The sequence below is a fragment of the Meles meles genome, chromosome 3, assembly GCF_922984935.1.
Source record: "Meles meles chromosome 3, mMelMel3.1 paternal haplotype, whole genome shotgun sequence".
NCBI classification, from domain to species: Eukaryota; Metazoa; Chordata; class Mammalia; order Carnivora; family Mustelidae; genus Meles; species Meles meles.
The window spans coordinates 103,309,005-103,334,080 of NC_060068.1; the positions used below are offsets into that span (position 1 = coordinate 103,309,005).

Genomic DNA, 25,076 nt, shown 5'->3' on the forward strand with positions numbered 1-25,076 from the left:
AAGTGGTCCCTAGCCTCGTGGTGGGGGTGTTCTAGTAGGACAGACACAACTGACCAGGAAACAAATAATTATTGGCAGTCGCAAGTGCTATGAAGGAAATAAGGTGCAGTGAGAGATTCCACAGATAGGGTGCTCCCTGGGGAGGGAGTGTGAGCTGCTAATCATGTGAGGGACAGGGTGGACCGTTCTAGAACACTAGAGCAGTAAATACAAATGCTCTGGGCTTAACACTGGGAAGCCTAAGTGGCACAGGAATCACCAAGAAGTTCTCGCCTGAAGCCCTGACAATCTCCTGCCACATCAGAACTCCATTTTTCTGGTCGACAGCATGATTCTAAGCCTTCAAAGTGGGAGGACTCATCACATACCCTTGTTAGCTGACATGTAACCATTTTTACAAATCTGAATTTTGCTTGGAAGACTACTACACAAGAACAACACAACATGCAGAAGCAAGTGAGGAAAAAGCCCAAGGAGACATTACTCCTTCAAATTTGAGGAAAGGTACATACTAGCTAGACACTTGATTTAAACAACTCTTTCCTGCATAGAAATCAGCAACTTTGCGCTACAGCCCCAACTCCACTTCATGCTCACAGATCCACTCCAGCAGCCTGTCAGCAAGCCCCAAGGAGAACCCTGTGCTGCAAGAGCCAAGCTGGCCAGAGGTGAGAAAAGGCCAGTGAACATGAGTCACCAGCATTCTGTGACTTTCTGGCAACTTGAGCTGCCACATTCCGTGTTCGAGAGGACTGCCAGAACTAACGAGAAAAGGAAGCAGTTTCTGTCCTGGAAAACAGCAACAAGACCTCTGAGGATAACTCTACTAAAATTTAGATAATGGTCTTAAGTTGAGAGGGTAGTCTTAGTGAGTTTAAATTCTCTACGCAGATATAAGATGGTGCTTGCCTTCTAGGGAATCCACTGTGGGCGCCTAAATGGATGAAGGACAGAATTAGGATTCTGGAAATGATTCCCAATTCTACATGGATCGGTTCTAAACAAATCACTGTCCCTCTTCAGAACTGGGTTCTCTCATCTATTAAACTGAGGAGGACTCCAGGAGGTAACTGGTCAGGTTCCTTCCTCTTTCAGCTCAGAGAGTGTTTAACAAAGAATAAAAACACCTCCCCCCAAACAGGCCTATTAGGATAAAATGAGATAAGCCACAGACCACTCTTAGCAGAGGGCCCATCACACAGAAAATGCACGATAAAATTCAGTAATGATGATGATGACGGCAGTTGTGATGACGGCAGCTATCGCAGTGATAGTGGTCAAGAAGCCCATCATCTGAACGTGCCTCCTCCTTACTGAGAACACCACTTCCTTCCCATGCCTAAGGTCCCATGAGGGAAGCCTGCACAGCACGTACCACAATTTGAAATTATGCTTATTTACATCTTTTTATTTCATGTTGTTCTCCCCAGCCACACCAGGAACACAGTACATCTTCACTTGCTCTCCACCATAAACCGGTGTGTAGTATGGTACCAGGCACAAAGCAGGCACTCACCTATCTTTTTTAAATGAATGAACTGTATGTATTGAAGCTAACAGCTAACATAAAAAGCCTACATGACAAGCACTGTTCTAAGCACTGTATGTGTGTTTACTCATGTCTTTTTCATAAGAACTCTACAAGGTAAATATTATCGGTGTCCCCATCCTACAGATCAGGAAACAGGTACAGAGAAGTTCAGCTACCCCCAAGCTGGCATGCCAATGCAACAAATGAGGTTAGGGCCCCCTCTTCACCACAAACTTCTCCTTTCACTGGAGAGCCCGGCTCTCTAAATGCACCTCACCTGGAGGAAAAACAAATTCCCCTAAACTCAGAATTCTGAACCCAGGGTCACAGTTCTGCCCAGCTCCAGGGCTGTGCCCTACCACAGGGCAGCTATGCTAGCACCAGAATGCCCACAGGTCCTCCTCCCTGGCAGCCTTCACACCCAACACTAACTTCTGCTTCTTGCAAGTAGCAACAGGTTGTTATAGCAACTGAAGCTACACCAGAGGGGGGAGGAAGGGTAATTTTAGCACAGGCGGAGTTCAGATACTTCTACTTGGCCGCTGAAGAGCCCTGGCTGGCTCTTAGGTATTCTTTAGTCTGCTGCCTAGACTGTCTGGTGAAGAGTCTGTTTCTTTGCTTTCTCTTAAATGTATACAATACTAGGATATAAATGTGTGCATGTAGAGGGAGGGGAGGAACAAGTAGAGAGAAAAAAGGAAATGACACAAGAAGGAGGAGGAGAAATCATCTCCAACATCATCACACTTTTCAAGAGGAATGAGAGATCAGAGTATGTATGAGAGGCAACATGTTTTGATGAGTGATGGTTTTATTCAAGTTCTTTCATTCTTCTACTTCTCACCTTCTACAGCCCTACCCCCACCCCATGCCCAGAAGAGTAACTGCTCCTGTCGTTACAATCACTGGTATTACCCAAAACGAGGCCACTCAGACTCCTGCTTCACCTCCGGGACAACGTGGGAATGCCCAAAACCAGGGACTGAGGGAAGAGGGCAGAATGAAAAGCATCCATGCTCAGAGGCAGGAAAGATTCTTGGAAAGAGGACTCGATAAGGAGGTCTGTCTGCTCCACTGCTGCCTCTAAGCTTTTCAGAACGCCCAGAGCCACTGCCATATGTTATCATGAGTAGGAAGCACAGGTCCCAAGGCCACTAAAGGGAAGGCCTGATCACTGGGCCTACAAATATGAGAACTTGGGCAGCGACACTCATGGCAAATTCAAAGTCTTGGACAAACTCTTTATGGAGCAAGACTCCCTTTTAATTTTACATTCCTTAATCTCTAATACAAAACCCATGAGCTTTAATTTCTTCATAAATGTAAAGTGTAAAATTGGTAGAAAGTGCTACAGAACTGGAAGAAAAATCTTTGCTGTGGTCCATCCTTCAAACTACAGTCAACCATCCCTCTGAAGAACGTTCACTGAACAGCATATCATCTTTTTCAGACCCTAACCACATTCATTTTCAGAAGCACATGTGCTTAGGTGGGGAGGTGGGGTTGGGAGACAGATCCCACTTCATTACATTGCAGTTACCTATTTCCCACCTATTGGCATCTACCTCTCAAGGCCATTTCACAGAGTAAAATTACACGTCAGAGCGATGTTGCCCAAAACCCCCTGCAGGTGGCGCACAGGACTGCGGCTGAAGGACTCAAGGTTCCAGAAAAAGAAGAGTATCTGGAAAATTCTTCTGCTTTCACTGATCCCCGTGCAAACACCTTCCCTGCAGGTGGCCTCTAACACCCTACTACCAGTCAAACCACCTAGGGTTACCTATAATTTCTCACAGCGCAGGGGAACCCTGGAGAATCCATCTTTCAAAAATGAACAAGATTCCCTTTGCACCCTTTTCAGAGAAATTTCAGCTGCAAGCCAGCCACATTTCAGCTGCAGTCCCTCCTGGTCAGTGGTAACAAACCAGGACACAGAAGTTGAAGCAGTCCTATTTTTTGATCTGCACCATGTGGAATATGTACTTTTAAATTATTTGCCAATTTTTTTTAAACCAAGAAAAACCAGAGTTTCAAAGAAAACTCTGACGTTTCACTTTCTCTTGAAAAATTTCAAGATCTGGGGGCGCCTGGGTGGCTCAGTGGTTTAAGCTGCTGCCTTCGGCTCAGGTCATGATCTCAGGGTCCTGGGATCGAGTCCCGCATCGGGCTCTCTGCTCAGCAGGGAGCCTGCTTCCTTCTCACTCTCTCTGTCTGCCTCTCTGCCTACTTATGATCTCTCTCTGTCAAATAAATAAATAAAATCTTAAAAAAAAAAAAAATTTCAAGATCTGGCAACAAAGGGCACATTTTCACTCAGCAAAAATGAGCTCACAACAAGGTCGCCAGGCCCTTGGTCCATTTTGCAACTCCCTGGTCTAAGCTCTGAGCCCTGGACTCTGCAGTTTAAGTACAATTCCACCTTGCCCAAGCACAGAGGTATCTGCTAACACAAGGAGGCATGGTTTCTACCTTTGCACAATTTATGAACTAGCAAAAAATGATAGGTAACAAAATATTAGAATGACTGCTCTGGGGTTGACCACTCAGTCTTACTTCAGACACTTGTGAGTAACTGATGAACCACTATATAAAATCCAAAAACAAGGCTGCCCTAAAATCCAAGAGCAAGGCTTGCGTAATTCTCACCTTGGCAGCCCCAATCTGCTCCTTCCGAAACTTCTCCAAGGGAGTGATGAGCACCTCGCTGGCATTCTCAATCTGGTGAGGAAAAACAGGGCAGGGGAATGGGGTAGACACATACACATCAAAGCAAATATCAGTTAAGAATTCTAGCAGTTTGGGCACAAAATACCTCTCACTTTAAAATCTGGGTAAGCAGGGCACCTGGGTGGCTCAGTCAGTTAAGTGTCTGACTTTTTTTTTTTTTAAGATTTTATTTAATTTGACAGAGCGAGATCACAAGTGGGCAGAGAGGCAGGCAGAGACAGAAGGGGAAGCAGTCTCCCCACTGAGCAGAAAGCCTGATATGGGGCTCGATCCCAGGACCCTGGGATCATGACCTGAGCCAAAGGCAGAGGCTTAACCCACTAAGCCAACCAGGCACCCCATCGTCTGACTCTTTTTTTTTTTTTAGTAGATTTTCTTTTTTTTTAAAGATTTTATTTATTTGACACACAGAGATCACAAGTAGGCAGAGAGGCAGGCAGAAAGAGAGAGAGGTGGAAGCAGGCTCCCTGCTGAGCAGAGAGCCTGATGCGGGGCTCAATCCCAGGACCCTGGGACCATGACCTGAGCCGAAAGCAGAGGCTTTAACCCACTGAGCCACCCAGGCGCCCCCGTCTGACTCTTGATTTAAGCTCAGGTTATGATCTTGGGGCCCTGTGGCATTAGGTTCTGTGCTCAGTGGGGAGTCTGCTTGAGGATTCTCTCCCTCTTTCTCTGGCCCCTCCCCTACCATGCTCTCAAGCTCTCTAAAACAAATCTTTTTTTTTTTTAAACTGAGTAAGCAATACTGTTGCATGTGTCAGTTGTTCACAATACTTGAACTGAAAGCATGTCAGATCAAACTCACCATCTCAAAACATGGAATTCTTCCTGTGTGTGACTGATTCTTTAAAAATGAGTACCTTTTGGGGCGCCTTGGTGGTTCACTCAGTTAAGCATCTGCCTTTAGCTCAAGTCATGATCCTAGGGTCCTGGGATTGAGCCCCACGTTGGACTCCCTGTTCAGTGGAGAGTCGGCTTCTTCCTCTCCCTCTGCCCTTTCCCCCAGTCATTCTCTATCTCAAATAAATAAAATCTTTTAAAAAAAAAAAAAAATGAGTACCTCTGGGGCACCTGGGTGGCTCAGCTGGTTAAGTGTCAGCCTTTGGCTCAGCTCATGATCCTGGGGACCTGGGATCAAGCCCCGCAGTCTATTTCTCCCTCTCCCTCTGACCCTCCCCACTGCTCGTGCTCTTGCTCACTTTCTCTCTCTCTAATGAATAAATTAAAAATCTTAAAAGTAATAAAAACAAGTACTTCTAAAAACATAAGCAACCATGTAAAGGCAGAAGGGAACTGGTGACAGAGTAGAATCTAAATTTCAGTTCAGGTATATCTTATGACTGCCCATTCACCCAAGCTATATTTAGGTAGATATATTTTAGGCAGATCAACACTGAGTCCAGGTTAAGAACAAGAAACACATTTGGACATGGGGTGGCATGAAAACTTTCCAAGTCTGACTTTGTGTATTCCTACCAGTACAAGAATCAGGACATCTGTGCCTCCAGACCACTGGCTACCTCTCAACCTCCCCCACCACTCACTCCATCAGGTCCTAGATGCCAACTATACCATCGCGCCCATGCACCTCAAATACACAAAACTAGTCCCATTTCCAGGTTTTTGCATTTAGACAATCCCTCATATGCTTGATCCCCAAATGCTCTCATGGATGACTCATTTCTTATTCTAAATGAGGTACTGGCTTAGAGGACACCACTTTAAGAAGGCCTTCCAAGATCACCCGCATATTCCAAAGAAACTTCTCACCACACCACCAAGTGTTTTCTTCAGAAGATGTAGGCCAGCTAAAGTTTTCTAATTTACCACTATGCAAACACACACACATACCTCATAAATGTTCACTTGCCTACCATTTCCCCCCAAACACAGAGGAGTGCTCAAAGAAGCACTCGAATATTTTTCAATGACTACAGGAATGAATGAATTATTTCTTGACTAGCTGCCAACTGTGTGACCACAGGCAAAGTATTTAACTTCTCTGGGCTCTAATTTCCTCATCTGCAAAATGAGTAGGCTGGATTGTTCCAGCTCTAGGAATCTATGGTCTATTCTAAGGCAGGAAAATATTTTACAATCTTTCCTTTTAAATCATTCACTGCTCACTTGTCACTCAATTAATTATTTCAGGAATCTTGATACAACAAAGCATTATTTTTCTAAATCACATGCATATACATCACAATGAAACCAACAGAGTAAATGCCAGAAGACAAAGATGGACACAGCCAGGAACTAACTGAGCAATGGGAGGAATAAAAGGTGGCAGGTCTCCAAATTTATTGCCATTTGCTTTTTTCTCAATTTTGAGAGCACTTATCTAGGGAGAGAGCATTTTAACATGAGGGTTGCAATGTTTAACTTGTTTGATTTTTATTATTATTTGATGTTGCTTAATGGGCTCATTTGTTTAAAACTTCCACAAATCAAGGGTAAGTCTCTGAAGCTCACAGTGGTATGCTGAGCCCCTAAGCCACTGATTCTCATCCTAAGCTGCATGTCAGGCTCACCTGGGAAGCTTCTAAAAATCCCAATGTCCAAGCTACACTTCAAACCAATAAAATCAGAATCTCTGTACTTCATCCTAGGAATCAGTATACTTTAAACCTCCCAAGTTGTTTCAATGGGCATCTATGATTGAGAATCTAGCCTTAAGGAGATGCTAAATACACAAAAGCAGTACCTACTCACCTGGGAACCAGGATGCCCAAGACCCTGTCCCAGTCCTTCTACTGCTTGCTATTTGCCTTCACCAGACCTCAGTTTTCCCATGTGGCCAATGAAAGACTACAGACAGTCAGAAATAAGGTTCTTCTGGGTCTAAGATTCTAGGACTATGTAATTTCCACCAGTTGCAAGCACTACATTGATGCTGGGAACAGAAGCCCACTCTATGCCCTTCAAGAACATGGGACAGACACATGCAATGATTATCAGACACAATGTGGTAAATGGAGAATCAGAGACATGACCTGGATACTAAGAAAATACAAAGCATGGCCAAATACCCCAGGGAGTCAGAGAAGGCTTCCCAAAAATGTGTGGCTTTTCAAAGCTGAGCTCAGCTGATGAGGTACGGAAGGGGCTTGCAATGCACACAGCAGAAACTCAGTTCACTGACATTAATAATAAAATTGCAGAGGCAAACTGAAGAGTATAATCCAGTCATTGTTCTCTTACCATAGGCCACAGCAATCTGCCCAGTATTCAGCTTGATTTGCTTACCACACCCCCCACCCACAAATACTGACTCGGCCAAGAATCAGACTCCAAAGAATCGCCTCCCTTTCTCAGGCAGTAGCACATGCACAAACACACAAGCTTCCCCTGCCTCCACCCACCACCAACCTTGCTGCAGCCATCAGCCTCCGGATTCTGGTTCAAGCGCCCAAAAATGAGCAATCAAGGAAAACAGAGAGACACTATTTCTGTCTCTCTGTGCAGGGCAGAAGGTGAGAGCTTCTGCTCTGTTGAGATTTCAAAGAAATTTCCCCATTCTTTGGTCTAACACATATTTGGGTTTGAATCCAGACTGCGACAGTTTTTAACTATGTGATCTTGGGCACATTAATCGTTCTAAACCCCAAGATCTTTATCTAGACACTGGGATGCTATAGGTACCACCTCACAGAGTCATCATGAGGATTAAAATTTACAATGTGTGCATACATAATGTCTTGGTCAAGACTATGGACTGAGCAGCATCTCCTGGAAATTTATAAAGGGAAGCCCTAACCTCTATCAATTAAACAAAGAGACTCTAATGGTCTAACAGCCTATGTAAGCCAACCAAAACCCAGTGCTGTAAATGCCTCAAGGTTAAGAAATGGAAAGAACTAGGCTTTCCCAAATAAGGCAACAGCCTGCGATATAGCCCATCATGTAATTTCCCTGCTACTTCCATATGTTCTCTACAAAAGTCTTTGCTCTATAATTCCATCTGTAGAGCTTTCCTAAATATTTCTAGTTTGGTACTGTCCAATATAAACCAATTTTTGTTCAAATAAAATCTTAAAAATATGATATGCCTCATATTATCATTTAATACCCTCAGCGTAACACTATCTGGTGATGAAGCCTTTGGAAGGTAATTAGGTCATCAGGGTAGAATCCTCACAATGGGATTAAAGCCATTCTAAGCAAAGACTAAAGAGCCATTCCATCCCCTTTCTCTCCCATTTAAGGACACAGCAAGAAGGGGGCCATGTGCAAGCTAGGAAAAGTGTCCTCACCAGGAACCAAATCAGTTGGTTCCTTAATCTTGGACTACCCAGTCTCCACAACTTTGAGAAATCAATATTTGCTGTGTAAGCCATCCAGCCCATGGCATTTTGTTATGGCAGTCTACGCAGATTAAGCTAGTGGACTTAGTCTCAAATGATCAGTCTTAGCATGGGAAGAGCAGGAAAATCTTCATTGATAGATTCTTCCTAGGCCTCAGTAGCAGTGCTAGCTTTGGGGCAAGCCTTCCAGGGACAAACCAGCATGCAGCCAGCAGGGGGATTTCAAATCAGGCTTCATTCTTGGTATCTCAGTGATAAGAAGAGGATGCAAAAGAACTTACAGATGCGCAATCCCTCATCTGTTGATGCTGAGCCACATCAGAATGAGAATACAGGAGGTTACCTCTTAAGAACCTGGAGATCAGCATTTGATTCTTGATTTTGCACAGTGCCTCCCTTGGAAGAACGTCTTATAAGTGTCATCATTTATTCCGTGCCCATACACTACATACTGGGTGCATACTAGAGGGCACGCACTAGGGTTAGGCGTTTCGGAATAAAAAGTGAAGGAGTGCCCTTCAAAAACTCTTGCATAAGTTTACCAAAATGAGGAAAGCGGGGAGCCGAGTGTGACACCTTCATTTCCACTCTGCCTGTAGGGAATTGGAGGCCCCCAAAAGTTAATTCAAAAGATCCACCCATGAGTCATACCTTATGGATGCACCTTACAGTGAATCTTTGGGAGGCCAACAACGTGGTTCTAACGTTATCCACACTAATCCCTTAACATTTGCGAAATGTTTCTAACCCTGCAAAGATGAGAAGACGAGGCTTGCTCAAGAGCTCAAAACACTCAAGTGGTGGACGCTGGACTCAAACCCAGTTCTTCTGACAACAAATCTCTTGACATGATCACACTGTATGGGAGCAAAAGCAGCCCAGCCGTACTCACCATCCGTATCCGTTCATCTTCAAGATTCCTGAGGACAGTGGCAAACTCCTGCAAAGACCTTGCTGGAAAAGAGAAAGTACCATGAAAGGGACATAGAGAAATGGGCCTTTGGGAGCCTTTCCAGGTATAGCTATTATGTTGTGGACTGAAATCCCTCGGCACATGCAGAATCCTAAAGTCAATTGCTTCCCAAGGCTCCCCTTATCTTTTAATCATTAACCATTCAGGATGACCCCCTGAATGCAGGTTAATTTCACCTGGAACTCTAGCTGGGAAAGGATTTCCTTCAAAGACCTGCCTGTTCCTGAGACTACCCAGGGCTGATGAGGTGCTGGCCAGCTTCCAGACTAAAGACTGAAAAGGGCAGGGTTCTGCGTAGGAGTTGAAGGATTTCCTGCCCAGGATTTGACCTCTTCAACTTTGGTTGTGGGACTGCGTCAGAAATCAACTTTCCTCTGGTACCACAACTGAACCAATGTAGCTTGCAATACAAGCCACATCTCTGGCTTCTCCTTGGATTCTCCTTCCTGAGTCCTCAAGCCACTTGTGAATATAATACACTCAAAAATGCAGCATGGTGGTCAGACATGGAGAGTCCTCAATAGAATAATTCCTAAAGGCAAAGGGCAGTAAGTGCAATAGCCCTGAGGATATTCAGGACACACATGAAATGTTGGGAGCTCCAGAAGTTACTACAGTGATGCCTTTTCATTGCTCTCAGCTATCTCCCAGCTGCCTTCCCTCAACCCCAGATCCTGGCACTCTGTGTGACAAGAGGAATTCAATAAGCATTTGACAACTTTTTCAATTCTTGCTCACCCCAGGAGCTAACCAAGATGACCAATGTAAGAAGAGTCAAGGGCAATGACTAGACCCTGCCAGAGACAGGTGTCTTGACACTGCAAATCCTCTGTGCTCAGCACCACCTGCAAGACACAGGAGGTAAAAAAAAAAAGCAGAAAAGAGAACCAGTACAGCAATCAACAGTAACCCCTCCCTCAGCCTTTGGTTAAAGAAAGGGGGAGGAAAGCTGGACAGCAAGCTCCTCTGTCCATCTGAAAGCAGCAGCAGCTACGGAGCTCCATACCACAACTGCCAGGCCTGAATGTGGGGCCAGCTGATCAGAGTCTCCAATTTTCAAAGAGATGGAAAACCAGAACTTTACACAAAGTTAATTCATATGTTAATTCAATTTTAAGAATGAGTGCCAAAGAAAACATGGTTGTATTCTCATTTCAGCCCACAAACTATCATTTGCAACTTGTAATTCTTTCCTCATCTACCTGTCTTCTGGTCTTACTCTGAGTTCTATAGTACCAGGGCAAAGAAAAGTCACAACAATAGCCAGAAGCAAAACATTACAGGAGGGTGGAGAGAAGAACCCCACTGCAAACCTTCAAGCTGCCTCCTACAGGCCCCAGGGTGAGAGAAGTGGTCTCAGAACTCTGAGGAGAAGCCCAGAATAGCCCCCTGGCCCCTGACCCTCCCTACACTCTGCCCCCTCTACTGTTGGTGTGGACTTCTTAATTTATGACACTTAGATACTTCCTATCACAGGAAAAAGGCTCAGTAAGAACACTGACAGTTATGAAGAACAGTGACTCATCTTATCAGACACATGGTTATGACTTACCTATACACATTTCATCATCTGTTTCTGCATCTCCTATGCACTGAAATTTAAATTCATTTAAGGAATCAGCAAATTTCCTCTTCGCCAAAGACAAATCTAGCAAGAAAAAGAGTAAAAAACATGAATTACTGACGTAAATTGATTTTCACATTTGCTGAATGTTTTAGTCCTTCTACTAATGTAGCAGCTAGATTTGGTCTTGAGGCTATTTCAAACACAACATAAATTCAAAATACTGAACAGCTGTTTCTAACATGAAATTCTTACTGGCTTGAAAAATTACTATTTCTGTTACTTTGCTTTAACCATTCCAGTCCCAGTTCTAATTCCTCAAGCCACATACTGAGTCCTGTCACATACATCGGTCACAGGTGGGAATCCAGGAAGAATTGGGGGTCAGAGCAGCCTATCACTGACCTCCCCTGTGGTCCGGCAGTGGGTAAGGAGCAGGAAGAAAGAGCATGAAAGTGCTCCATTCCCATGGCACAGGAGCTCCTGGACTCCTTATTCTGCCTCCAGCAGCACACGTGAGGCCGAATTCTCACAACCCTCTCAGCTCCCCCTCGTGAGGACAGTGGCCAGCCAGCATGACAAATTCCTGTCTGAACCACTGCCCTGGGTCATCACGTTCCCCACTGCCACAAGAACAAAGCGCTGGCACTGTTCTGAGTTGGGGTAAAAACACACCCCACATATGTTATCTATAAAGAAAGCTCTTAGAAACTCTTGTCAAATCTAAAAAATAAGCCTTCATTTAAGGCAGTATTAAAAGCCAATGATCCCTCCTGAACCCTCAGCTTCTGTTAAGGGTATAAAACCACCCAGGTACCTTTAAGTGGCCTGACAGACACAGCTGCTCGGTACAAATGTGCTTAACTTAATTCCATGTGCAGCCTTCCTGCAGATTAGGCTAATCATTCAAATTACCCTCATAGATGTTTCCCTTATTGAAGGGGAAATGGTATTATGTCCAAATTCCCAGAGGAGGGAAATAGGCATAACTGGCAACATGCACTGGCTTTAATGAGATATAGGGAGGAGGTTGGGAGGATTCTGGCTTCACAGATCGACATAATCTAATGGAACAAAAGTATCCATGGGCTTCAGCTCTTCTCCTTTCTAGTTCCCAGATGTGTTCCTTCAAGTGAGGTGTCATGTTTTTTTCCATCTTTTGGTTTTGTTTGTTTCCTCTCTGTGTACCCGGCAGCGCATCATGCTCAGTGCATGAATAAGGTGTGTGGAGGGCAGTATACAAATGTGACCACCGGTGTGCAGCTCGCCAATCCCAGAGCTTACTCCAAGCAGTAGCGGCCAGTGGAAGAGCCTGGCTAAGCAGTCCTGCTGTTCTCAGGTCTAGGGCTCAGGCTTACCACACAGACAGCAGGGGCTCCTGCTCAAAAACCACCCTCCTGTGGGCTTGGATGACATGAATCCCAAGATAGCATAGCTTATGCAAGGCCCTCTGCTCTGCACCAAAAGAGGAAGACACTTGAAGTGGAGAAGGAGAATCCAGAGCCACCAGCCAATACTCTCCGGTCTCTCCCTGGTTCAGTCACTTTAATGCAATGGTCCTAGGCAAAAAGTCCAAAGATCCTGGCAGAGGAGTCAGCCCTCTCCTAAAACTGGCCGACCCAAGCTGAGGATATCCCTAAGAATACCAATCATTCCCTGGAAAGTCAAGAAAGAAACAGATTCATCTCAAAGTCAGAACACTGTGAGGAGGAAAGGCAGGAGGCCACAGGCAGGCAGGATAAAATAAAGGAAAAATCACCTTTCAGAGTGGAAGACAAAGCCTCCAAGAAGGCCAAGGAGTATCAGGTATAGAATGTGGGACGGCTGTGCTCAGTCTCACTGGAGTCAGAATGTTCTGATCAGAAATCACAAAGAAAGGCTGGAGCCACGAGTAAGACTAGAGTTGCTTCTCTATCCACCTAACAATCCTCTGTGCCTCCTCAATAGGCAAGAAAGACTCAAGCTAGACAACCATCTCCACACAGTGGAAGAAAGATGAAACTTAAGGCAGGCTTGGGAAACCTCCCAACACGCACAGAGAAGCTATGCTACCAGGGACAGCTACCAATGAGGATCAAGGAGTGGATAATCCTACACAATAGGGCCTTTGTGGGGCCTTTTCATAGGAGGACCCATTTCACCTGGAACAGAGACTGTTAGCTTATGACCAGAAAGTAACCTTATTTCGTTGTCGAGTGACACACAGCACACCCCACCACAAAACAAACCTGAGAAGCCATGTGGGCCCCGCAAAGCTAATAAAGAGACCTCTCCCCTGACAAAAGAATTAGGTAATGAGTACTAGTCTGGAGTCCATGCTGGGTTATAGGTCAGTGAGCACAGCTAGATAGACTAAAAATTCCAATTACTGATATCTGCAAAGGAAATCATCATGGGCTTGAATGGCTCATGCCTGAGAGAGAAATCTTGGTAAAGGTGTAGGAGGACAACAGGTATTTTGCTCATTCAGCATCTACTCCCCAGTTTTGGGAACAGCAGCTCAAGCTTGTTTTATTCTATTTTTTTTAAAGATTTTATTTATTTACTTAGCAGAGAGCAAGCACAAGCAGGGGAGGAGGCAGGCAGAGGGAGAAGCAGGCTCCCCGCTGAGCAAGGAGCCTGATGTGGGACTTGATCCCAGGACCCAGGGATCATGACCTGAGCCAAAAGCAAATGCTTAACTGACTGAGCCACCCAGGCATCCCTCAAGCTTGCTTTGAAGAACCTCCCCTTTTATATTTGCCTTGCATGGGTCCTGGTTGTAGGCTGGTCAGCCCCTTCCCTAGCCCCTTGCCCTCACCCCAACCTCATCTGGCTCCTGGGTTCAAAATTTAGCTCCACCATTTCCTGAAGTGTAACCACTCCTAGTTTAGGCCTAACTTCTTAGTCGCCTCACCCGACATAAGTTGTCAGCCCCACCTAAGTCATCAGAATGTCAGGAGACCCAGGGAGACACGCTACACAAGGACTCTGTAACTATCAGCTTCAGGTCTAGGCAAGGCTGGGCTCTTCTTCCCTAATGTGTGAATCCTGCAATGACGAAGTCAGGGAAGGTAAGGAAGCACAGGACTATCTGTGCTGAGAACTCAGCTAAGTAGAGGAGTGACATAAGAGCACATAGCTCAAACATGGAGATCTAGGACTCTATCAGCCTCTGGCAGCCAAGATCCTTGTAGCATGTGGATATACCATGCTGTCTCACCCTGTTAAGATAAAACCCTCTCTGGGGCGCCTGAGTGGCTCAGTGGGTTAAAGCCTCTGCCTTCGGCTCAGGTCATGATCCCAGGGTCCTAGGATCGAGCCCCACATCGGGCTCTCTGCTCAGTGGGGAGCCTGCTTCCTCCTCTCTCTCTCTCTCTGCCTGATTCTCTGCCTGCTTGTGATCTCTCTCTGTCAAATAAATAAATAAAATCTTTAAAAAAAAAAAAGATAAAACCCTCTCTGTTATTTGGGACAATGAAGAAGACACCAAAAAGAACATCTAAAACACACGGATTCTTGTCTACTTCAACCCAAAATGACTGGTAGAATCTTATGTTGATGATCAACTCTGCCACACAGCTATAGGGAGATTTCTTTCTGGAGCTTTCACTGTGACCCAACAGGAATCTAACATGCACACGCCAGTGAGAGGAGTACAGAAAGCAGAGAGGCTGGTACTGGTGCTGAGTGCACACCAAGCTTCACGACACCCTGCTCATATAACCCCACTGCCTCATTTCAGTACAAGATACAGCAAGACACAAAAGTCAATGATATTTACTATGCAGAAACATCTGTTGCTAGAAAGGCAGAATGCCGGCCAGAGCAGACAGGAGTCGTAACTGGCAGTTTCTGGGAGGCTAAGTATTTGCCTTACAGAATTAAGTCACCTCTGCCTCTGGGTGAGGAGACCAGGCAGCTAAGCGACACAGAAGCAGCTAGAAGTCTAGACATTGAGGGACCACTCTCAAAGGTGTCTGCTGACTGGGGAACAGAGGGAAGTGCCCTTCCCTTCCTGCGGATGCCCATGCTCTACCCCCGGATACTCATCGCACAGAGTGCTAAGAGAATTTAACCTAAATACCAATTCTTGGGGCGCCTGGGTGGCTCAGTGGATTAAGCCGCTGCCTTCGGCTCAGGTCATGATCTCGGGGTCCTGGGATCGAGCCCCGCATCGAGCTCTCTGCTCCGCAGGGAGCCTGCTTCCTCCTCTCTCTCTGCCTGCCTCTCTGCCTACTTGTGATCTCTCTTCTGTCAAATAAATAAATAAAATCTTTAAAAAAAAAAAAAATAAAAAAAAAAAAATAAATACCAATTCTTCTTTGAGTAAAAGAAGGTTGATACTTCTTTTTAAAAGTTAGACTCTACCTTAGGTTACACAAGTTTTACCTCAGTACCACAAATCAAGCCATTCCCATTTTCTTTTGGGGGGAAATTTAACATCTATGTGCACACACAAACACACCAGCTGAAAGGCTCGAGGTAACCTCACTATTACATTTATTTCATGCATCTCTTACCCTTCTTTGATCTCCAAAGTTACCAGAACTGTATATAACTATCCATAAACTTTTTTTATTCCTTGGTCACATCTCCCTGGATTTAGAGACTGATTACAGTTAATGAAATCCAACTGCCAAGGTAAGTATTTGTGACAAGAATGGCCTGTTGGCTGCTTAAAGCACAAACACTGAAGTCCTCCAATCCTAGCTATCTTTCCCTTCTCTGAAAGTCAATTACACTTACTCTCTGTGCCTGATCACCTTGTATTTGGAATGATTCCAGAACCATGCATGAGTGGTTGGTTCCCTGGCATAACGCATAGTATGTGCCTGAGACAGGCCCAGACGAGGCGGCCCTCAAGACATGTTGTACTGATCTCTGGGCAGAGGCACAGACGTTGGCTTACAGGTGGAACATCTGAGATGGCACAACAAGAGACCCACAGTGAGGGCTGGAACATGGACATGAGTCCCCAAGACTGCAGCTTGGCCGTAACTCCCATTCTCAGGTAAACTTACCACTCTAAATCAAACTCTCTCTCCTCTTCTATCCTCTCAAAAAACAGCCAACCAAGGACTTCTTCTTGCATCCCCAGTTTGGCAAAGGGGGTTACCTTTGCCACACAAGTCAAAGTCACACACCCTCGTATCATCCCTGGTAGCACGGTATCCTTCCCAAGTGTATCTGTCTTGCCTCCTAAGCATCTCAGTTCTATTCACTCGTCCCTATCACCATCAGCAACCTCTAAATCAAATGCCCCCATTTGCCTGGGTAACTGCAACTGCCTCTGCTCTAGTCCCCCAAACCCACTTTTGTTTTTTCAATCAGTTCTTCCCTCAGTCATGTCAGCTCCAATAGTGAATCCTGCAAAGCGCTCCCAGGGTTCTAAAAACCAAGATCAAAGTCCCTCCCAAAGTCTGAGAGGCCCTGCAGGGCCTAGGCCCCTACTCCCTTTCTGGGTTCTGCCAGCTCAGGCAAACCCCTACCCTCCCCTCACTCTAAGTCCTATGCACCTTTTTTTTTTTTTGGTACCTCCTTCTTCATAGCAATTTTATATTGTTCAGGTGATAATTCTATTAGTACCTCCCCAACTAGTAAATTCCTGAAGGGTGAGAACTGTGTCTCTTCATGCTCACCATTACGTCCTCACAAGCTAGCACATCATCCAACTGAGAGCAAGAGTCACAGAAAGCACAAAGTGAGAGGGGAAGCTGGGCACTTTACTAGCTCCCTGCACTCATCAAAGGTGAAATTCCTGATTATATTTTTTTTTTTTGAAAAAAAAAAGTTGATTAGATATATATTTAGGAGGAATTTCAAACTCAGGTAAGTCTGGCTGAAGCTTGTTTATCTAGGAATATGCTTTCTGTTAACATAAAACCACCTCCCCTAATGTTGTCTGTTGAGGAAGATTCCCACAGGGCTGTAGCAAGAGCCACCAGAAGGCATATGGAGTAAAACCTTCTCTATAACCGAGAGACCAGGAGAAATGGGCTATAAACCTGTCTGGTGGGGCGCCTGGGTGGCTCAGTGGGTTAAAGCCTCTGCCTTCGGCTCGGGTCATGATCCCAGGGTCCTGGGATCAAGCCCTGAGCCGGGCTCTCTGCTCAGCAGGGAGCCTGCTTCCCTTTCTCTCTCTCTGCCTGCCTCTCTGCCTACTTGTGATCTCTGTCAAATAAATAAATAAAATATTAAAAAAAAAAAAAAGTCTGGTGTTGTCCACAACCATGTGTGCCCTTTCAGCTCCAGGCTGTCCCCAAGCCAGGAGCTAAAAGAGACAAAGGTAGAGTTCCAGAGACACTTCTCTTTTAACCCATACCTGGGCAAGCTGAAAATATATCCTATCAGAAACCATGCTTGGGGATAGGCATTTCCCAGTCTGCAAGTGGCATTTTAAACCTAGTGCCACTGCTTAACTGTAAGAAAAGCAAGTGTTGTTCCTTTGTTCATTCTACAGCCTGAAACCCTGCACTTCAGGAGCAGAAAGAGACAGTGTTCAAATCTGACAGTGGAACAAAATACCCCCATAGCATTCATCTAGTTTCTGTGATGCAGTCTTACCTATGGCCACTAGGTGGCGATGGACTGTATCAAGGAAAGGTGGCTAATAACCCAAAGAGAAATGACAAAGCCAGCCTCAAATGTAGTGCTGGGCACAAACCATGTCCTGCTGATGAAGACACCCAGCCGAGAAGGGAAATGTCCAGTGGGCACTCAATCAGCAATGGAGGGAGGGGCCCTGGCATCCATGGGGAAGAAATGCCCTAATACATTAGAGCGTTCTTGTTCATCTTACCCATTCAAGCCTGAGACATGGAGAGAAAGGGTTGGAGGGATGAAGTCACCCAACACCAGCACATCTCTTACATTCTTTCAGATCTGGTGGGAGCAGACTCAGAAGACCATTCGTGTCACCCGAGGATGATATGCCCACCAGGCCCATCAACCACCACATCTTTTGCATCCTGATTATACATCCATGTGCTTTTCCTGAGGCCATTTCCCTAAAATTCTATTTCCTAAATGAGGCCATAGCCAACACAGACTCTGGAGAATTTGTTTTTCTAACCAGAGCACTAAGGCTAACGAAATTTTCCAAGTTGATTTTTAAAATGAAATTCAATAGAAGAGAGGGGCTTCACCCTTTTCCAGATAAGGTTTCTAATTCTATTTACATGGAAACATCCTTCAAGAATAATATGGGAGACCCAAACACATCTTCGTCTACATCAAAATAAGTGTAAACACATTTTGCATTCATTTATGGGGTACTTATTATGTAATATGTACCTACTAAGTACTTTAACTCATTTTGTCCTCACAATCATCCTATGAATAGGAATTATTATTCCTATTTTGCAGATGGGGAAACAGATTCAGAGATTAAATAATATGCCATGGTCACATAGCTAATGAATGGTAATATAAGAAACATGGTCTCTGTGACTCCAAAACTCTCAACTACTATACTCCATGGCCTAACCTACTCAAATATTTGAGACTCCTCTATCAATGTACTCAAAGAAATCAAAGAACAATACATATGCATTCCATATCCTTTAGAAGGATGTAAGTAAGAAGGACCTCATCTGGGTACAGTAAGTGCTCCCTTACCTATGATTTCAGTTTCCTGCCATCCTCCTCAGTTTATAAGCAGATGACTCTCCTTCTGCCTTAATGTCAGAAGGTCAATAGTAACCTAATGCTATGTCACAATGCCTACGTCATTCACTTCATGTCATCTCATCACGTGGGCATTTTATCATCTCACATCATCACAAGAAGGGTGAGGACACTAAGATATTTTGAGACACAGTCCACATTCACATAACTTTCATTACAATGTATTTTTAACTGTTTTACTGTATATGTAATTATTGTTATTAATATCTCACTGTGCCTAATTTAAACATTAAACTTTATCATTGGTATGTATGTGTAATCTAAATGCATGGGGAAAAAACAAATAGTATATACAGGTTTCAATGCTATCTGTGGTTTCAAGGCATCCACTGGGGATCTTGGAACACATCCTTTGTGGATGGGGGGAGGGGGAGAAGGACTACTGTATACAAACTTGCAAATTAAGGCAAAACATGCCAGAGCGATCAGAATAGGAAAGAAAAAAAAAGCTACAGAAGTGCAAGCAGGCTATTATTCCAGTTAGGGCCATTGGTGGAATCTTCTCCCCACCAAAAAAAGAACAGGAAGTAGCATTTGAAAAGAGCTTTAAAAGTGAAATCAGTTAAGACTGATGATTCACAGACCTATACCCTAGAAACAAATAATACATTATATTTAATAAAAAAAGTGAAATTAGAGGAGGGGCAGGGCAGGGTAAACAGGCATGAGAAGGCATTCTAGAAGTAGCAACAGGATGCAAAGAAATGCAAAAGCAGAGAACCCAGCATCAAACAGTAGGCAATTGCTTGATAGAAAGAAGGTAAGACTAGGAAAAGGGGTTAGAATCACGGAAGGACTGGAATGCCAAGCTAAGGAATACAGACTTCATCCCTAAAGAAATGATAACCATATTTTTGTAAAGAAGAAAGACAAGATCAACTTAAACATTCATTATGACTTTTACTAAGGCCCACAACTTCATTTTGGGATTTCTACTCTGACTTCCCATCCTGTTTCACTGCTAAAAACATACACCCACAGTCAAGGGGCTTTCTCCTTGTGGGATGACTACATGGTACAGGACACCTCTCAACCTTGACACTGGATGCAAAGACCACAGGTCAGCCAGGAGATAACCAGAAAATGAGGGATTCAAAGAAACTCTGCTCCTTACTGAAAACTCCAAGTTCACATCTGGATTATGAGGGCTCAGTAACACCCTTACTACAGACAGGTAATAATATACAAAGATATATACTAAGACAACTGTATTTCCAAAGGGCTACAATTTTCTGTTCTTTTTTTTTTTTTAAGATTTTATTTATTTACTTGACAGACAGAGATCACAAGTAGGCAGAGAGGCAGGCAGAGAGAGAAAGAGAGGAGGAAGCAGGCTCCCGCAGAGCAGAGAGCCCGATGTGGGGCTCAATCCCAGGACCCTGGGATCACGACCTGAGCTGAAGACAGAGGCTTTAACCCACTGAGCCACCCAGGCGCCCCTATCTGTTCCTCTTAAGAACACGGGGAATTTAAGTCCTAGGATGTGATCTTTTATGAAGAAATTCCAGACTAGCTTATTGTCACAGAATAGGTCCTCAAAAAGCATTTGCTCATCAAGGACCACTATTTTCAATGATTAAGTCAGCATCAGACCTATACTGAAACCTCAAGCCCAAAAGAGCCCAGCCCCAAATGTGCATTGCTCAGGCCCAACACAAAGCAGAAAACAAGGACATAGAGAACTGAGGGAATGGATTCAGAACAATCACATTGGCATAAAGCTCCAAGACCTTCTAAGACAGTGGGTAAGTACAAGAAAAACTCCCTCGAGAGAAACAATAGTGATTTGCTTGGTTAAAACAAAGAACCCCATTTTAAGAGGGCCTGATCAAGTGAAAGAGCAAAAAAGAAAGGGTATTTCCATGCAGTTCAAGTGCAAACATCACACACACACACACACACACACACACACACACACACACATAGTGTCAAGGTCAATTCAGAAGAGTATGAAGTGTGTGGACTCGCAAAAATGCGATTCAAACCCTGAATCTGCCAATTACCAGCTCTAGGACTGGGAAAATGGCTCAACCTTTCCAAGAGTCTAAGTCACTATGAGGGTAACAAGTACCTCACAGGTTTGTTGTGGGAATTAAATGGAAGAAAAAACGTGAACAGAACACAGGGTTGTCCCTAGATGCTGGTTTTCTTTCCTTCCCACACAGGCACAGGCTAGCTGAACGCAGGTTGGAGACAAGAGAATCAACAAAATGAGAATCTTCATTAGCTTTAAGAATTAAGGAATTTTTGTCTCATTAATTCACCAAACTTACCAAATAAAGGTATCCTGTTTTTCTGAAGTTCGACTTACGCCACTCCACTTTACCTAAGTATGTCCCTTAGTACCTATTTTCACTAAACAAAAGAAAGCCAAAAGGATTTTTCCGTTCACGGGGAAAGGGAAAATAGTGTTCAGTGTTTGCTCTGCCGTGAGCCGTGCCTGGAGCGGCTAGAGCGGCCATAGCTTTGAACTGTGTGAGCATCTGTATTTTATCTCAATTGATTTTGTGCAGCCATTAGCAAGACATGTCCTAAAGTACCCAAAAAGCCTGAAGTTATTTTGGGGCTCCAGAGATGCTTAAAACCTTTTCCACGTAAATTAATAGTAATTGCTTCTTCACTGTATCCCATTCTCTCTTAGGAAAGGTTTCATAGGAATACTCTACCTGTGGATAGTGGGGTAAAGCTGTAACCTCCTTCTTAATGAACTAGATACTGAAAATACATTTGAGTCCTTAAAGGTTCTCCTCAGATCCTTAGAAAACTCTAAAGTACCTAGAGAATTTGAATTTCTTTTTACACCTTGTATATGAAAGGAAAAGCAAAAACCCTGGAGGAAATGACACTATTTTTATCTGAATAGTAACTCAAAGTAGTGTGCACTGTCTTCTTGCAAAGTTTATTAACCTAAGTAGTGGCTCTTAAATGCACTGAGGCTAAGAATGATATCATGAAATCCTTCTTGTCCATTAAGTGGGAAAGGAGGCCAAACCCAAGTTAAATAGAATCAGAATGCCAACAAGACATCCAAGGGGCGCCTGGGTGGCTCAGTGTGTTAAGCCGCTGCCTTCGGCTCAGGTCATGATCTCAGGGTCCTGGGATCGAGTCCCGCATCGGGCTCTCTGCTCAGCAGCGAGCCTGCTTCCCTCTCTCTCTCTCTGCCTGCCTCTCTGTCTATTTGTGATCTCTCTCTGTCAAATAAATAAATAAAATCTTAAAAAAAAAAAAAAAAAAAAAAGACATCCAAGATAAATGGGCTTTATAGGATGCATCGGCCTGAAGTGCCTAGCTTCCTGAGAAGGTGGTATTTGTTTTTTCACTTCTCAAATAGGCACACTTAGGAAAAGGCGGGAAGGATTAAGAAGGGATCACAGGAGTCAGAGCAAAGAGTCTGCAGGAAGAGCAGGTCACACTAAAACTTAAAGACCAGGCGGTCCAGATGGGGCAGAGCTAGAACTCAGGCAGAGAATGTGAGCTTCCTCTAGCTCGACACCAGGGCACTACTATTATGGTCAACAGAGAAGGGAGGAACAGTATGAGGGAGGGGTAGTTGATCCCAGCTTGGGCCTCAAGACATAGCTTCTGCTTCTACAATGTCCTACTGTCTTAGAGGAGCACTTCTCAAACTTTCATATGCACCTGAAGACCAGGTCATTTTGTTAAATGCTGATTCTGATTCTGATTCGGTAAGCCTGGGAGTGTTCAAACAAGTTTCCAGGTGATACCAGTGTTGCTGGTCCAGGCATCACACTCTCTAAGTCAAGGTCTGGAATTCTCAACAGAGACCCTACGAGTCAAGATCACAGTGTTTTCCTCCTTCCAAGCCCAGCACCTAGAGCACACAAGACCTCAGTATATATTTGAAGAATGGATTCCTTGAAAGGACTTCAACTGTTGCACAAAAAAAACAGAACGGGAGCTAGAGTAAGAATCAGAAACGGGCTGCATCCTTGCTCACCCAGGAACAATGCCTGTGAACCTAGGGAAAGTAAATTAACACCTTAGCCTTGGAGAGCACTTTGGAAACCAGAAGGATGGTCAGTGATCTTTAAGGTCCCTTCTAGCTCTAAAAATTCCACCCCAAGTATTTTTTCTGTGCTTTTTAAAAAATATGTTAATCGGCAGGGTATACACTGGTTCTTCCTACAGTGAGGCACATCTCTGTCATTCTCAGATAGCAGTTTCCAAAAACCCAACTGAGAGAACACAGACTCTGTTAGTCTCAGCAAATAACCATAGCAACTAATACCCCCAAATAAAATGATGTCTTCACAATGATGTGCTGGCTCAATTAGATTAAGAGGGTGACGTGTACCAACTCAAAATTTATGGTAGTAAACTTAGAGCAAAAGCCAGACTTTCTTGGAAGAGGATTTTAAGAAAAAAGGCGGGGGGGGGAGGAGTGGGGTGTCTTGCCAATAAAATGAAGACGGGACAGGGAGCCAGAAAAACGGAGATGAGAAACTGGAACAGAACTGCCCTGCCTGTCCAGGTCCATGCATACAAGGCCCAGGCACCCGAATCCAGAACTCAGTTAATTGTCCTTAGGGACAGTTGTTTTTTTTTCCCGCCTCCTCAGGGACAGTTCTGAGGGCCACCACTTCTACCAGGGAGTTATCAAGCGACTGCATTTTGTCCTTCTTCTGTGCCTTTCTTCATGCATATAATAAAAGGAAAATGAATACTGCTACCTCAGAAAAGACTTGAGGGATTTACCAAAGTGACCATGAAGCTCTTGAGTGAAAAATGGGATAATCGCAGAAGAGTCCATCCAGGCTGATAACGGATTTCCAAGCCCAATTCTCCACAGATCACCCGGGATGCAGATATTTCTGTTCCAAGGTCTTGAGATTAAAGCTGGAATTGTGAAGTAAAAACCCAACATCTGGAAGATCTAGAACTTAGGCCTTACTGCACCCCCAGGTTTGCCTCTTCCAGCATCTGCACAATCACAATCACTCTGAACACATTCAGGCAAGCAAGAATTTCACAAGAAAAGCAGGAAAAGGGAAGCCAAGACCCATCAGCTTCCACTAATCCCTGACACTTTTCTAGCAAGGAAAAGAAAAGAAAAGAAAAACCAAAAACCCAGCCCAAAGAATCTGGTCTTAAATTACATTCAAATGTAAACAACAATTTCTGCTAACAAGAAAATCCCAAAGAGCAGAACCCTGAAATAATGCACAAAATCAGATCCACCTCCAGCTGCTCTCAACAGCTAAGATGAATGTGAGCATAGCCAAAGCAAGACAAGGCACTGCGAGTAAAGAGAGGCCTTCCTCCAGCCAATCAAGCCTAGAATAATGAGTAAGCACTAGAATAATGAATAAACTCAAAATCTCCCCTCAGCCATTTATAAGGTCTCTATATTTATTTCCACCTGCATGAAATCATGGGCGGGGCGGGGGGGGGGTGTGGGGGGGGGTTGGTCCTGTGAGTAAAGAGATGATGCTCAGAAGTGCTTAGCACCCAGCCTGCAGCAGGCACTCAAGAAAAACAAAACAAAACAAAACAAAAAAACAATAGATATTGATAGTACTCAGTATTACTCAAGAACGTAATAACTAATATGTAGGGTGATTTATTTCCGTATAAAAATCAGAGGACAGCCACTTGGCCTCCTACCACCCACCTTTACACCCCCCTATCTTGCTGACCTCTGACCATTACTATGATCTAAATGGAATCCATCTAATGCTCAGACACAGTTCAAACATCCCCACACAGGAGGTAGGGCAGCCACTCCTCAGCATCAGAATAAGTTCCATTTAAAAAGGAAAAACTGCCTGTCTTCCCTGGATTAAATCAACGTTTCCTGAAGGAAAAAAAAAAAAAGCACATAGTGTTTCTGAACAGAGCCACACCTAATAACATCCTCAGAGACTAGTTTCACTTTCTTTTAACCCCTGTTCAATGCACCACTCTCCTGCTGCACCTAGGGGAGGCTGTGCTGTTCCTGGGACCAGGCAGCGAGGTCCAGGTGGGCAACAACTGCCCTCCACACAGTTCCCAAGAAAAGCCCAGGTTCCCTGCTATGTTGCCTCCTTACCAGCTTTGCCCAGTCAGATAAGAAATCGTGCTTCAGCTCGTTCTCAGAGAATCCCCACACTCCACACCATCACAGGATTTAACAGGTCAGATTAATGTGTCTCCAAATACACTGAACATCAACGGTGATAGACCTGCCTTGGGAGCATATCCCAGCCACCTCCCTCAAAATTGTGAGGCTGGGGCCCAGGAATTTGGGCTCGCAGGCAATTCTTATGCATGCTCAAGTAAGAGAACCGCTACTATCTAAGCCCTCGGAAC

The 25,076-nt window shown here is 44.4% G+C and overlaps 1 protein-coding gene across 5 annotated transcripts in view; it reads right to left on the reverse strand.

The window, feature by feature from the left end:
• The window catches only part of ARHGAP26 (Rho GTPase activating protein 26), a 444,108-nt gene that overhangs the window by 326,799 nt on the left and 92,233 nt on the right, over nt 1–25,076 (reverse strand). For all 5 annotated transcript variants that reach the window (XM_045998912.1, XM_045998911.1, XM_045998908.1 and 2 more), the window contains exons 2-4: nt 11,088–11,183; nt 9,455–9,516; nt 4,178–4,249 (exon numbers count right to left, since the gene is read on the reverse strand). In XM_045998912.1, the coding sequence (XP_045854868.1) occupies nt 4,178–4,249; nt 9,455–9,516; nt 11,088–11,183 (230 nt within the window). The remainder of the gene's footprint in view (nt 1–4,177; nt 4,250–9,454; nt 9,517–11,087; nt 11,184–25,076) is intronic.